The sequence below is a fragment of the Mugil cephalus genome, chromosome 10 (assembly GCF_022458985.1).
Source record: "Mugil cephalus isolate CIBA_MC_2020 chromosome 10, CIBA_Mcephalus_1.1, whole genome shotgun sequence".
NCBI lineage: Eukaryota > Metazoa > Chordata > Actinopteri > Mugiliformes > Mugilidae > Mugil > Mugil cephalus.
Genome location: NC_061779.1, coordinates 22,431,034 through 22,445,000, shown reverse-complemented (window position 1 = coordinate 22,445,000; position 13,967 = coordinate 22,431,034). Strand labels below are relative to the sequence as shown.

Here is a 13,967-nt window from a genome sequence, read left to right as displayed (position 1 = left end):
TTAAAAGCTCTCACACACACGGACCTGTCGTGTGGATCCCCCGGCTTGTCTGACTCTCTCCGCCACAGCTCCCAGCAGGGTGACCAGGCTAGTCTGTTTGTCCAGCTCCGCCCTCAGCTTGTTTCCGCACAGACACAGCAGGGCACCCAGCACCCGCTCATAGCGCCGTCCCCAGCCAGGGTCCTGCACAGCGTCTTTCAGCAGCCTGCAGCCATGACGCCATAACCATAACTCAGAAAAGGTTTTATCAGTACTCCACCTCAACATCAGCTGTTGGTCTGACTCCACATGGGAGGTTACAATTACTGCATTCTCTACTGAAAGCCCAAGTACCGACATTACAACATGTGATCTAATGCTTCAATAAGTAACTTATAGGATGTTAACGGGGAAATGTGCAACTTGATAACATGGGCAATTAGGCAAATCAGTCACTGGACTTTAACATTTAACTTGCACAAATAAGATATAAATCATAGGACTGATAAATGACCAAAGCAGCAACGCCTGCAATTTTTGGTGATCAATTTAACATCATGTTCTTTTTTCCCCATATGGATGTTTTTTTTTCAAACATTCCTGTCGATGTGGTTCGCTTCAGTGTTGAAGCTGACGCACCAGTAGAGGTAGTGGGCAATGTTGATGTTTCCTTGTGCTCTGGACAGCAGGAACATGACGAGGGCGTTCTTTAGGTGACACTCAAACTTTAATGCCTGGGAGAGACAAAAGAGGAAAGTGAGTATCCATCGTATCTGGAGGAAATGTGAACGAATGCACGAGAAGAAGAAACAAGTGAGTAACTGATTAACAAGTTAATCGGCCCAATTTAATCATTTTAAAAGTAAATATCGATTTTTGTATCGTTAGCTACCTGTACTAGTTGTGGCAAGTAGTCGGCCAGCTCATCATCACTGCTCTTCTCAATCCAGCTAACAGCCACATTTCTCACCTCAGTATCGGCAAACCTACACAAACATAAAATTACATTCAAATAAGCATATGTAGCATTTTGTTAACCATTTTCATAACCCTGCAGTGAAAGCAGTGTATCCTGTGAACGATGAGAACAGCGCTTACTTTGAGTCGAGCAGCTCCAGCGCAGTGACAGGGGGCAGGGTGGGCCAGTGGTGCAGCAGGGAGTGGATGTGAGCCATGCTGGCCCAGTCCCAGCTGGGCGCACTGGCCAACACCTTAGGGAGGCTGCTGGGGTGGTCCTTCCGACAGTGAAGCCGATGGTCCCACAGGAGCTGGTGATCCGCCCGCTTCAGCCTGGAAATGGAAAGAGAGAAAATGATTTAGAGGATACAAAGAAATAAAGACATCCATTAACTTTAAATGCGATACCCACCCAGAGAAACACTGTGATAAAAAAAAAACTAAAAAGAATCTTAAAAGACAATCAAGAATGTTTACAATGGACACACTGCTTCGGTAGAATTTCACATATTGCTATGGGCATAGTTTCATTCTCCGCACTAGCAATGACCCCTACACACACACACACAAATAACCCCACACTCACCATCTCTAGTGACATTCAGCCGTCAACAGGCTAGTTATTTATGAAAGCATGACAGTGCGTGTTTGCGTGTGTAAAAGTGAAACAAGGTACGGCCAACTGGCCAAGTCGCAGTTTAAATCCGTGTGTGTCCACACCCACATAATATATGTAGTTAATACTCTGAAGGAATTCAGTGAAGTGATGTTTTGCAGAACACTGCAAAATCTCATGGATATAAAATGTCATCACTTCATGTTTTAGTTAAATGTCATAATTAGAGTAGAATTTATCGAGCTATTACTGAAAGCCTGTTTTGTGAGGTCAAAGTGACTTTGGACCACCAGGACTTTGAATCAAATTGAGCGTTTGTGCCAAATTGGTTCCTGAGGCATCGCATTCAGGAGTTACGTCCAAAAACGTTTGAGGTCACGGTGATGTTTGCTTTTGAGTCATGCTTGAATCCAAGCGCAGGTTTCTGCTTAATTTAAAGAAATTCAATCAAGGTGTCACTAAAATATTGCTACACGGGGGCAGAGTAAGATCAGCCTTGATAATTGACATCCAGTATCTATCAGCTGATCCTACTATTGTGCCCACAAAAGTGCAGACATTAAAAAACTGAATGCGTCTGGTGTAAGAATACAATTGTACTGCGTGGGAGTCACGACATCTGCATCTGATCATAAATACTGGATAAACAAACAAATCTATCGTTAAATGCTGGGAAATTATACGCTGCATGACACATGATGGTCAACTAGTGGCGCCTGGACATCACAAAGTTTGTGACTTCTGGAACCTTAAATTAAAAGTTAAGTTCCTTCCTGTAGCCTGTCCTGACCTTCCTGCAGTAATAAACATTGTAAATATTGGCTTCAAGGATTAATGGAAGGCCACATATACACCAAATGGCACATGAAGTGTCAGCGAACACGCAGCTCCACAGGTCATGTGCCTGCAGAGCCTGGAGAAATGAATGAACAGGACAGAAACCAGGCGGAGAGAGCCCAGTGAGAAGGGGCTCTATGCTTAAGCGCCCGTTGAGTCTCATGGATGTTGGCAGCGCGAGGAGGAGATCTGGCTGGCAGCGGGCATAAGAGATCATTTAGCTGGGCCCAGGGCAGCTGGAAGAAAACGGACACACTGGAGCAGACAACGCACAGGCGTTGATGGGGAACTGAGACTGGCAAAGTCAGTGGCATTTTTGAAAATCTCTTCTTCAATCTGCTTAAGTCCAACGGATTTCGGGTGGTCTGAGAGAGAGCCAAAATGCTTAAGGGGATAAATTTAATTACAAATACTGTTTCTGTCCATGTTTTTTTTTTTTTTTTTTTTTAACTCCCACAACCCAAAGCACTGCAGGCCTAGTGTAAGGTCCTCCAGCACTGAGTGGAATCATGTACTGTATGTTCATAAGGACGAGCACTTCACACATTTCATTCACAGACTCGTTTGTCCACATGGTAGTATGTTGAAAAGTAAAAATAAATAGAAGGTTCTGCTGCATTTCAGACTTTAATTAAAATAATTAGTTATTACAGGATGCAGAAGTTTCTTCCAACTGCTTGTTTTTGACCGAGGAGCTCGTCTGTTTTGCAAATCAGGCTGAGCAACATTAAGACTGCCTCTCTGGTGACTTTTATTTGAAGACAGTCCTCCCTGTAAACATAATCTCCCTTACAAACTCTTCGAGCTGAAGCGATGAAAACAGCAGGAAAAGAATTGTTAAAATGTTCTGTAGTCCCCACTTATTTGTTTCAACAACAGGGAAGTTTGTCCTACCCGAAATTGGAAGCTCGGCTACAGATTTTTTCTAGTTTGCGTCGGAGGTCTGGGTCCAGCTCCTCCAGGTTGTGGGGTTCTGGGCTTGGGGCCTCTTTGGGTCCAACGTATAAAACATCCACCGCTGAGCTGGGGAAGTCCACCTGATCACAAGATAAAACCAGAATTGGGATCACTCCATTCTTCTGATGTTAACTCTAAATCAATACGAAGATTTGGAACGACATAATCACAGTTAATGCTAACATCAGTGTAAGCAATTTTATGCAGATATTTGGACACAAAAACATTGTTGTTCTCCAGCAACCGTGTGCTAGAATATTCCATTTCAAATAAACATATATTAAAAGCCAAGCCTCAACTTTAACCTCAACAGGTTTACATCAGAATGGAGAGACCTGTGGGAAACATACAGCTCATTTATTCTGTGACAAAAATGCAAAGGTTTAAAAACTAATTCAATCCTTAGTTACAAATGTTTCTGATGCAGGCGTGTGTTTTTTCAAGGTTAGTTCATGTGCAAAAGAGCTGACGTTAAATTAAGGTTGTTGCTGTATGTCTGTATGAGTGTGAGAAGTCTTTCCTTTTAAAAATGCAGGTGCCCAGAAGTAACATGGTTGCCTGCTTATACGTGGTGGACTGAGCAGCACATTAGCAAGATGAGGAAATTTCCCTTTGTGCATGCACAGGAAATCAGGGATGTTCTCCAGGAGAAAGTACATGTGACCTTGTGCCCTGACCAAAATAACATACCATGAATGAACAAAAGATTCATGACAAGATTATGAATCAACACAAAGCAGAAGTTACAAGTTTTACCACTGAACTGAGAGGATTTCCTCAGAACTATTAAACGTTATGCTTTTGTCTGACTGACACATAACATCAATCTAAAACCTCTGAACTCACAGCTGAGACTTGGGACTTTATTGTGATATGTTATTTTATTTCAAATCGAGTGTGCCGAATAATAAAGTTGCAAAGAACTCCAGTTCAGCAAACACATGTGTCCATCCGTCTGAGCTACATTTGTGACAGTAGTAACACTATTGTGTATGTACTAATGCTCATTTGCAACACCACCAACCTGGAGTACGATCCTCTCTGTGGGTACCCTCCTGCGGCTGCCTGTAGAGCCATTAGCAACAGCAGCTCCCTGCGCAGATAGCCACATACACAACAGCCTGCTGCCCCTGGCAAGTACCCTGCAAAACACAGCAGCAATGAACAACAGCAGCAACCAAAAAGACAACAAAAAAAAAAATCGATTACAAACAGCATTCCTTACACTTGGATAAGGATGCAAACAAGGATGAACTTTTAATGACCTTTTATATCAACAGGTTCCTGGGGAATTACAATTAATAGTTTAGGATTTATATGGGATATGTCACTTTCATTTAATAAAGGACGTTTTTATTTTTTTTTACTGGTAAAATACACAAAAATATGAGCAGGCTGTTCCAGGGCTGTTCCAGTCTCCTCACCGTCTAAAGTCAAAAAGCGGCATGGAGACTTTGCCCAGACACTCTGGACCTTTCCTCTGTTTGTTGGAGTCTGGGGAGCCGCTGGCGTTCTGGTTCAGCACCCCAAACAAAGTCAGGCTCAGCACGGACTCCAGTGGAAGCACAGCTACTGCTATGGGGAAGTTGATCCTTAGAGAGACAAGGGCGGTGACAACAGCATGGTAAGAACAGCACAGGCAGCACGCCATCTTTAGAAAATGCTGAAAGGAAAGGAAAGGAAAGGAAAGGAAAGGAAAGGAAAGGAAAGGAAAGGAAAGGAAAGGAAAGGAAATCACTTACAGTTCGTCCCATTTGATGTGGTAGAAGAAGCTTTTGTATGTGCCCACTCTCTTGGACTGGACTGGTTTGAACAGGTTCTTGCCATTGTGGGTGAGGGAACACACGAGGAAGTACTTCTCAAAACTGAAACAACACAACAAATATTGCTTTTGTGTTTTATTCGTTTCTGATTATCATCCACGACTACACTGGAGTCTGATCAAATATAAACTTGCCCGTTCATTATACACTATTATACACTAGTGAAAACAAATGTCATCTGATACAATATTACTACATGAAATCTTAGCTTCATTAAGGTAATGGGATTCAGATTTCTTTCAAATAACAGAGAGATGTGAATTCTTCTGTGTTTTTATTATGGAAAATGTGGCTTGTGGTACTATTGAATTGTGCTGCGTTGTACCGACACATTTTTGCATCCCTCCCTATTTCAAAAACAGAAACACTTTTGTGTTTAATTCAGTTGAGTTTAACACCACCACAAGCTACATCGAAACCAAAATGATGAGATATGTAGAATTACAACATTTCTGACACGGTTTCACCATAAACTGAACAATACAAAGTCATGAAGGGAGACTGTGCTGTTAACAATGCATTAGTACAAGTACAGTGATGCTTAAAGGTGCTGCAGGAGTCCATATTGGGAGCTACCTGCTTATTAAATATGTGCCAACAGCTCAGCTCCATTAGTGTCCCAGTAAACCCTGACAGAGAAACGATGCACACAAGCAGGATCACTTTACAGATTTACCACATTAAACGCCAACAGTACTATAATGTCAATTTTTTCTGGTTATGCAAAGACAGGTATTTATCTATTTTTAAAATCCAAAATACGCTGGATACATTGCCTATCTTTAGTAAAATACCACATGACAAAAATACAGTAAATCATACTTCTTCTTGCTCACATCCTTCCAACACTTTTAGATTTTACTAGACTAATGAAAACCCCAACTTCCTCAAAGGTAATTTAAGGTATTTTGATTAGATTTAAACTAAACTAAACAACAAAATAATTATCAATTAAGCATCCAGAAGCTACGTTGCACTTGCCCTGTTACAAGTCTTGTTACACAGACCTGAAAATGGGTCTAGTAAGACAGCTTAAATGAAAAAAACCTACAATATGTGGGTGCACCGAGGCTGTGTGGAAGCTTTAAGGCTAATATTACATCTCTCTTCAGAGTCACAGTTGCATAAATGGACACTTGAAGCCGCCTCATACAGCCAGTCTGATCTGCTGCTCAATGTTAAGCACCACCAGAGCAGTTATGTATTCAGTCCTGGCGATGAGGGGCAAGGGCGAGAGATGGTTTGTCAGTTATTAAAGCTAATAATTGCACATGGGCTGTGATGTATCAAAAATGTCTGAGGTAAAAAAATTATCACAGTAGATTCATGTAATGCTGTAAAAATCAACTCAGGAAGAAGTCAAAGAGTTCATGGACGAGTTTTTTTTTGTAAGTTTCATGTCCACTTTTTACAAAAACCGCAAAACCACCACCATCGAGCAAATACTGTATAGACATGTCTGGAATTAACATGCCCATCTTTAAAATGTTTCCATTTCCTCTTTCCGACTCATTCAGACACAAGAAACTGCCTTCAGTGTGTTGTTTACGAGCGAAATGCATGAATGTTCCAAATTCTGACTTAAAAGCAAGCAGACGCACGGAATTTGGAAATATGTCTTCCCCAAGTGAGACCATCTGAGTAGAAAATGAATGTACCACAACACACACGACACCGTGGAAGGCGTCAGTCAAATATGATCGCTGCCTTCCCACATGGAGCAGGTGACAATCTGCTGTGCATACAGCATTCAAACTTTAATATGATGTTTGTCATGTTAATATACTGTACACTAAACAGAAATGTAATAAATCATATGTGTTGTGTTGTTTGGACAAGTCAAATTGTTACTTTCTAATGAGTTGCAAAAGCAGAGAGTGAAAGAGTGACAGCGAAAACACAGGCTCATCAGTTACACATTTTCACTCCGACCGCCTTGATCCGCTGCTCAGAGCCATCTGTGTTGGCAGCTCCAGCATTAGTCACGGCGTCTCAATATGTTGGCAGTGCTGCGGCATCAACTGAGGCTCCAGATGACACGCTAGCCACAATAATGCCAAACACTCGGGCCTTAGAAGGCAGCATTATAGTAACACCACAACACAGCAGATATGCGCGGCTGCTAGTTTCGGCCTGGTAACGCTGAACTCACTGCGCCTCTCTGGCCTTGAGTTGTGAGGAGCTAAATATTTTTGGAGGTCTCTCTGGAATGACTGTCACTGTAGCAATGTTTGGTCCTGGCTTAAAATAGCTGCTGGAAGAGGCTGTGCTGGAGTAAATAGGCCTGTTATTAAGCAGTTCCTCTCTTTATGAATGCCTGGATGGCTGACCAGGAAATTACCGTGGAAGGCGCTGCAGCAACCCAAAAAGGCAGTTTCTAAAACTGCTTCCACATTCGAAGTTTACAGTTCCTATGATTTATTTATTTTTCGACTTCTCATGAGTTGGTTTTAATCAGATAATTTCTAAACCATGCTTGGAGTCGGTTTGGGTTCACCAGCCATAAAACTAAATCCTATAAACCTACCAATAAGGACAATAATCGTTTTTCCCCTACGCTAGAATATCCCAATCTTTTTTTTAACCATTTTTAGGCTTTTCAAACCTATGCATGAGGGGGTGCTCATCAGGACGCAATGATCCTGGTCATTGATACGTGACGGAGCTGGGAACGGAAAGTCTGGCTCAGGCCTGTTCTAGACACACATGGGAGATAAAGTCAGGGTGAAACTGGACACTGGCATGGAAAAATAAGACACAGGGAGCAACACCAGAGCCGGTGGTTTAGTTGACAAAAACAAGGCCTTCAACTGTGACAGCACAGCGTGACAGACTGTCCGGCAATATTGCAGCATCGCAGAAATACACTCCTTGGTCTTAGCCACTATACATCCCACTGTTATGGTACAAAAACATATTTGTTGGTTTATTGTTGCCTCTGAATTTAAGCTTATTTTGTGATCCCCCCCCCCCCCCCACTCATTACATACAATTTGAAAATACCATATATTGATGACAATATTAAACTACCTTACACTACCATCAGTTTTAAGTGCAATTAAATGATATGTGGGTGGCACCAATAATACCAATAAGCTGAGGATCATGCAAGAATGAGTGGATGATGCAAACTGTCTTGGTACAAAACAACTACAGGCTTCATGTGATTTCCAGCTTTATCTACTAGTTGTGTACAAAATGAGATATCTGCACTCTGTAATGTATAACTGACTATATAATATGATGAATGCGTCACAGACACCCATATATAATCATTATACTGGTCAGGAAGCAAGTATTTGCTTCCTGTTTGTATTGAACTACAGTGAACTACATCGCAGCAGTTTTGTGCCGTTTACCTGCTGACCCAGTTGGCGGGGATGCCGTGCAAGGCGAACAGAGTAAACTGAAGGTGGTCTGTGGTGCCAGAAGCTTCTTTGCTGCTTCTCCCCTCCACAGCTTCCCCGTCGGCAGCCTGGGGCAAAGGAGGGGAACTGAAGGAGACTGACGGAGGACAGAAGGAGCGCAGGTAGAGCTTGGCCAGGTCGTAGACTGCCTGCGTTAGTAAGGCCATGCTTTCCTCCACCGGACTGGTTTGACCTGTCAGGGAGCAGGTGGGGATCAGTGCCACATATTATGGCATCAAATACAATTGTAAGATAAATCCAAAACATTAACACCTTTCAACAGAAACGCATTATTTATTGCAGTTTTTAACTAAGTGCGTGTCCACATAACTCACCATTAGATGACTGACCAGATGATGTTGAGCCCGGCTAGAAAGCAAAACATGTTGATGTTAGAAAAACATCCTCTACCTAAACATTATGTCCGTGTTGGCACATGTGTGTTCAGTTATGTGTCCGAGTCTCACCTTGGGTGAGCGTGTCCTGGGTAAATTGACAGAATGTCGAAGCCTTTTGACAGCCTCTGTGATGGTCTGGGTCTCCACCTCATCTAGAGCACAGCACAGGTTCTTCACAGTCTGCACCACCCGGTCCACTGTCTTGTACTGCGTACTCTGTATACACAGATACACAGCAAGTTGTTACAGCTTTTGTGTGATAAATGCGATGACAACAAACTTCTGCATAAGTTAAAGGGCTTTGTTTTCATGACATGATCTTGTAAGGCTAACCCGTATAAATCCTGAGGCCATCATCAGGTTTAACTTAGCTTGATGGTGGAGGCTCATTACCCACTACACACTCAAGCAGCATCCATGAACCTACAATGACCCACATTGGCTGAAAGCAGATGTTTCATTTCTAGAGAGCTCATCTTCCAGGAATGGCTCGGTCTACTAGCACTGTGCCTTTTTTTTAGAGCTGAAACAATGTCTGCAGTTTCTCATCATACCGTTAAAATCTACTTTTGCACAAAGGGGTGTTGATAAGTTACTACTCTCAGCGGATCAACAGTACAATATTAGATTTACAGACTGACCATAACTGATTAATCTTATCCAGACTAAAGCACTGCAAATCCATTTTTTATTCTTTTGATTCAATTTCCAGTCCTGCAAAGAGATGATATGTACCTCATTTTGTAGGCAGATGTTGACTTGATTGTGATACCCTTCTAAATAGTCAGCCAGGCATTGTCTGGAAGAACACACACAGATGTTAAAGCATCATTTTATCAAGTTGTTTCTGACAGTATCCAACCAGTGTAGGCTCTTCATACCTGGTGACATTCTCCTTAAAAGGCCTCTCCACCTGCGCCAGGTACTTCTCCAAGTCTACTGGAGACTTGTCATCACCCGCCTGATAGAAACCATACAGCAATGATTTACAAACCATATGAACTCATTGATATATTATTATGTATATTCAAATGCTGTCAGAAATAATGACACAGCCACGGTGGCACAGCTTGAAATATCTCGTAGCACAATGGTCACGGTTGACTTGGTGACTTACACTGCGTGCCAGGTCCCGTCTCATAGTTGAGTGAGAGAGCAGTTGCAACATGATCTCATTCTCCCACTTCCTGCAGCTCTGAACGTACTCATGGCTGCCCAGGCTGTGTTTACTGTGGCACAGGGTGACACAAAGGAAAGGTTAAGAATATCACACCTACCTGCTGACCACAAAGACTCGTGACTTTAAAGGTGTTGTGCATTTTGTTACTCTTTTAATTTTTAACCATAGTTAAAAATACCGATTATACAGAAAATACCAATTATTCCAGAGGCACTGCTCAAAAATGCCATCGGTTATATTCCTGTGTATTTAGGAAGAAGACTCTCTTTGTGTCGTCTATGTGACTAGGAACAATCACTCATCTTGAGAGGCTGATAACAGTATGATGTAACTGCTGAAAGCAACAAAGAAAACTGATAATGATTTACTGGTCTCACAAAACTGGCATTCAGTCATGTGTATAGAGTTAGAAAATAAATTGACAATTGTATAAAAAACAGACTAAAGTGATTAAGTTTCTCTGTGGGTACCTCAAGAAATAACAACAAAATATATTTTCCTGATTATATAATGATTACATGATTCACATAATGATTATACATGGTGAGGACAATCTGAGTGCGGCAAGTGCAAGGTTGTGAAGATTAATTCCAGTACTGTATATGATCCACAGCACACAGCATCCATCTGTTCAGCAGTTTTAATCACAACAGACTAAACATGTAGCTTTGAATACGTGGGCGTAAGCATCCCCATCTATCCCAAGTCAGAGGGAGAATTTCCACGTAGGAGGAGGACAGTGAAATAACCAGTCCAACTTGTACAAGATCTTGTGGCAGTGCCAAGTTAAGAATGGTAGAAAAAAAATATAGCAGCTAAGACAGAAAGTGGGAGAAATTGGCCATTACAAATTGCTGTGATTTGTTTTGCAATTTCTGAAGTACTCACTTCTGCAACACCTCCTCCTGGCCACAGACTTTGAGCAGGTAGCTGGAGAAGTCCACCTGGTCCAAGTCATCGTGGACCCAGCAGAGAGTCTGACTGATCAGCAGCTCCACTGGAGAACTCACTGAAGGAGAAAGAAAGGCACGAGGACGATTGTCAAGATGAGTGATGAAGGCAAATATAAGGAGCGGGTGGCCGTGGAAGGGTGTTGAGAGCAGCGAGAGATGGAAAGGGGATTCAAAGGAGCAAGAGCAGGTGAGAAAGAGGTGTAGAATTTTTAAAATAAGAATGATTGGTTGCTTACAAAATACAAAAAGAATATAAAAGAAGGTGTTGTTGTGGTGGTTGTGGATTTGTTAAAGGATCTGGAGCAGCCCAAACACCACATACCAAGATTTGCTATAGCTGCCTTAGAGGGGCCAGCAGTGTCAGCCACAGTCATGCTACAGTATAAAACGATTTTATCTATATAGGTGAGAGTCATACCCAAAATTACCAGGAACAGACTGCTGTTAAAAGACTGGTTTTGCAAGGGTAAGGTCTAACCTTCAAGTCTTTCAGTTATCAGAATTCCTCTCTAACCACAAAACATGCCGCCAAGTGTTGAACGGCTGATGTTTCACATTTGGAATCAAACCTCTTCTCAAATCAAAGGATTTACAGGGGTGTGCTGTAGAACGATATTAAGTGCGGGGGATTTGGGGTCAGCCCTAGGTGTTTGTGTATCCTCCAATATCTGAAGGGTCCAGCCAAGAGAAGACTGGGCGGAGAGCGTAACCTGACACAAAGAAGATTATTCTGCTGTTTAGCTACTTCGACCGAGCTTTTAGGGCACTCTTAAAACACACAAACACAGGCCGACAGATACCGACTCTTCACACAGAAAAGGTCTTGGCTTTGGACTAAGAACCCGCTCAGGTTACCTAACGAGCGTTCACATGGACACACAGGGAGGGAGACCACCCCTGGCTCCAGCAATAACAAACCTCCACCCTCCGGAGGAATGGAAAGTCTGTTCTTGCTGCGGAGACCAGTTCCGTATTCCTGTGTGGTGGCGGCGGTGCTTTTCGTATTGTGAAAAAAGCAATCAGACAGGCCACGCCCCGTTTTTCGGAGCCCTGTGAGGTGGTGGAGGAATTCCCAGCAGGGCATTTCTGAGGGCACCAGTAAAAAGAAGAGAAAATGACTCCATACCATGCTGTTAACCGTTTCACACATGGCTGATTGGGTGTTGACGAGGTTGCACGTTGACAGAAAAATAAAAAAACGGTTGATCCGGCACAAACACACAAACACGTGTCCATTGGGGTATTAACGAAATCCAGCACTGTAACTCTACAATGACCAGCGTGATAACTAATTTTTTAATGAAGAAGATCAACTGAGGAACTGGCGAGAGACTAAAGCCAGAAGTTACACAGACCTTGCTACACCTTCTAGACAAATTTTGCAAGTATGTGAAAAGGCCTCGATTCCTCAATTACTCAGAGCACAAATAGATGTCTGCTTCTGTAAAAAGTCCTACTGTCATAGTTCAGACACAAAATGAGGTGCTACATAAGGCTACACTATAACAAAGTAACGGGAAGTCTAAGAGTTTGAGACTGGAATGCAAGAAAATTCATCATTAAGACGCACTTATCACTTGAGCGATGCACGATGTTAAGAAATGAATTCAGGCACAGTTCAGCCATCTCAAAGGGTCTTGTACGGCTGAACCTTCCCCTATAAATGTGCACGTGACTCCACCACAACTGTAAACAAGCATGTTGTCCTTGACATGTAGCACAGGACCCTCTGACACAAATAAGATAAGATACATCAATCCATTAAGTTTCTTCTTGACACGTTAGCTACCAATGGTTTCAATCAGCATTTCTACAAACAGCCTGAGCCATTTAGAACAGTGCAGGTTCATGTGAATGAATGTACATGTACACAAACAATGAAAACTACTTGGATCATTGGAACCTAAATGTTCAGGAAATCAGTGGAGTTCTTATTATGATGTGTTAAACACTCTCTTAGCCGTAGACAGGAGCCTGAGGCAAACTCCCAACAGTGTTTCCTTCTTCTATCATTCCACTTTCATCTATTTCATAATTAATGCAGTTCTTATTCTCATTCATTGCACCTTCACCCTTCTCCTATGAATTTCATTCTTTAGTTTCCCTGTCTCCATAAACCCACTACCCTTTCTCTTGGCTCATTTTTCTCTATATTTCCCTCTGCTCTCACACTCCTCCCTTCCTCTGCTTTCTCTAGTATCCCTTTAATGTGTTGCTTCTCCTCCCTCTGACTCCTTCCACCTCCCCTCCTCGGCCACAGTATGTAAGGAATCCTCAGAAGCCAGCAATAATTCACAGCCCAGCCCTTTCTGAATGATATCTTCAAAGTGGGCACAGAAAACATCCTCATCTCTTTTTTAGACTGTTGGGCACGGTATCTGAATTATTTATTATTCAAGTCAGCTTTCTATTCAAGCTTCCCATTTACTAGTACTACTACTACAAGTACTTTACTATTTACTAGATTTCACTAGAAGTGAATGCATTATGCAATACTGACTAATAGTCACACAATTTACACATTTTCGCAGCAGAGAAAACATGTGAGCTGCTGGAACACAGCATGACAGAAGCTGCAAGAGAAAGCACTGAAGTTAAAAGTTAATAATAAGAAGAAGAACCTTGGTGGACCAGAGACAGCGAGGATGAGGAGAGAGAGGAGAAGGAAGAGGTTCAGCAAGGAATATGGATGGAGAACACAAGAGCGACATTGAGTAAGAACAGCAAAATGAGAAGGAGGAGAATGTGAAAGGGGAGCGCACTTCTATTCCTCTATCTCTTTGTATCCTTCTTTGTATCCTTCTGTCCGAGCTTTCAGGAGGACTGAAGCCTATTGTTCCTGAGAGCAGATTCGTGGCCA

The 13,967-nt window shown here is 42.3% G+C and overlaps 1 protein-coding gene across 1 annotated transcript in view; it reads right to left on the bottom strand.

Moving 5' to 3' along the window:
* pik3c2a (phosphatidylinositol-4-phosphate 3-kinase, catalytic subunit type 2 alpha) overlaps positions 1-13,967 on the bottom strand; it is a 39,779-nt gene that overhangs the window by 9,564 nt on the left and 16,248 nt on the right. Inside the window, exons 5-19 of the mRNA XM_047596568.1 lie at positions 11,043-11,163; positions 10,092-10,203; positions 9,856-9,935; positions 9,710-9,773; positions 9,044-9,190; positions 8,912-8,945; positions 8,529-8,769; positions 5,089-5,211; positions 4,771-4,938; positions 4,371-4,488; positions 3,284-3,426; positions 1,078-1,269; positions 872-965; positions 619-713; positions 25-205 (exon numbers count right to left, since the gene is read on the bottom strand). Coding sequence (XP_047452524.1) covers positions 25-205; positions 619-713; positions 872-965; positions 1,078-1,269; positions 3,284-3,426; positions 4,371-4,488; positions 4,771-4,938; positions 5,089-5,211; positions 8,529-8,769; positions 8,912-8,945; positions 9,044-9,190; positions 9,710-9,773; positions 9,856-9,935; positions 10,092-10,203; positions 11,043-11,163 — 1,913 coding nt within the window. The remainder of the gene's footprint in view (positions 1-24; positions 206-618; positions 714-871; positions 966-1,077; positions 1,270-3,283; positions 3,427-4,370; positions 4,489-4,770; positions 4,939-5,088; positions 5,212-8,528; positions 8,770-8,911; positions 8,946-9,043; positions 9,191-9,709; positions 9,774-9,855; positions 9,936-10,091; positions 10,204-11,042; positions 11,164-13,967) is intronic.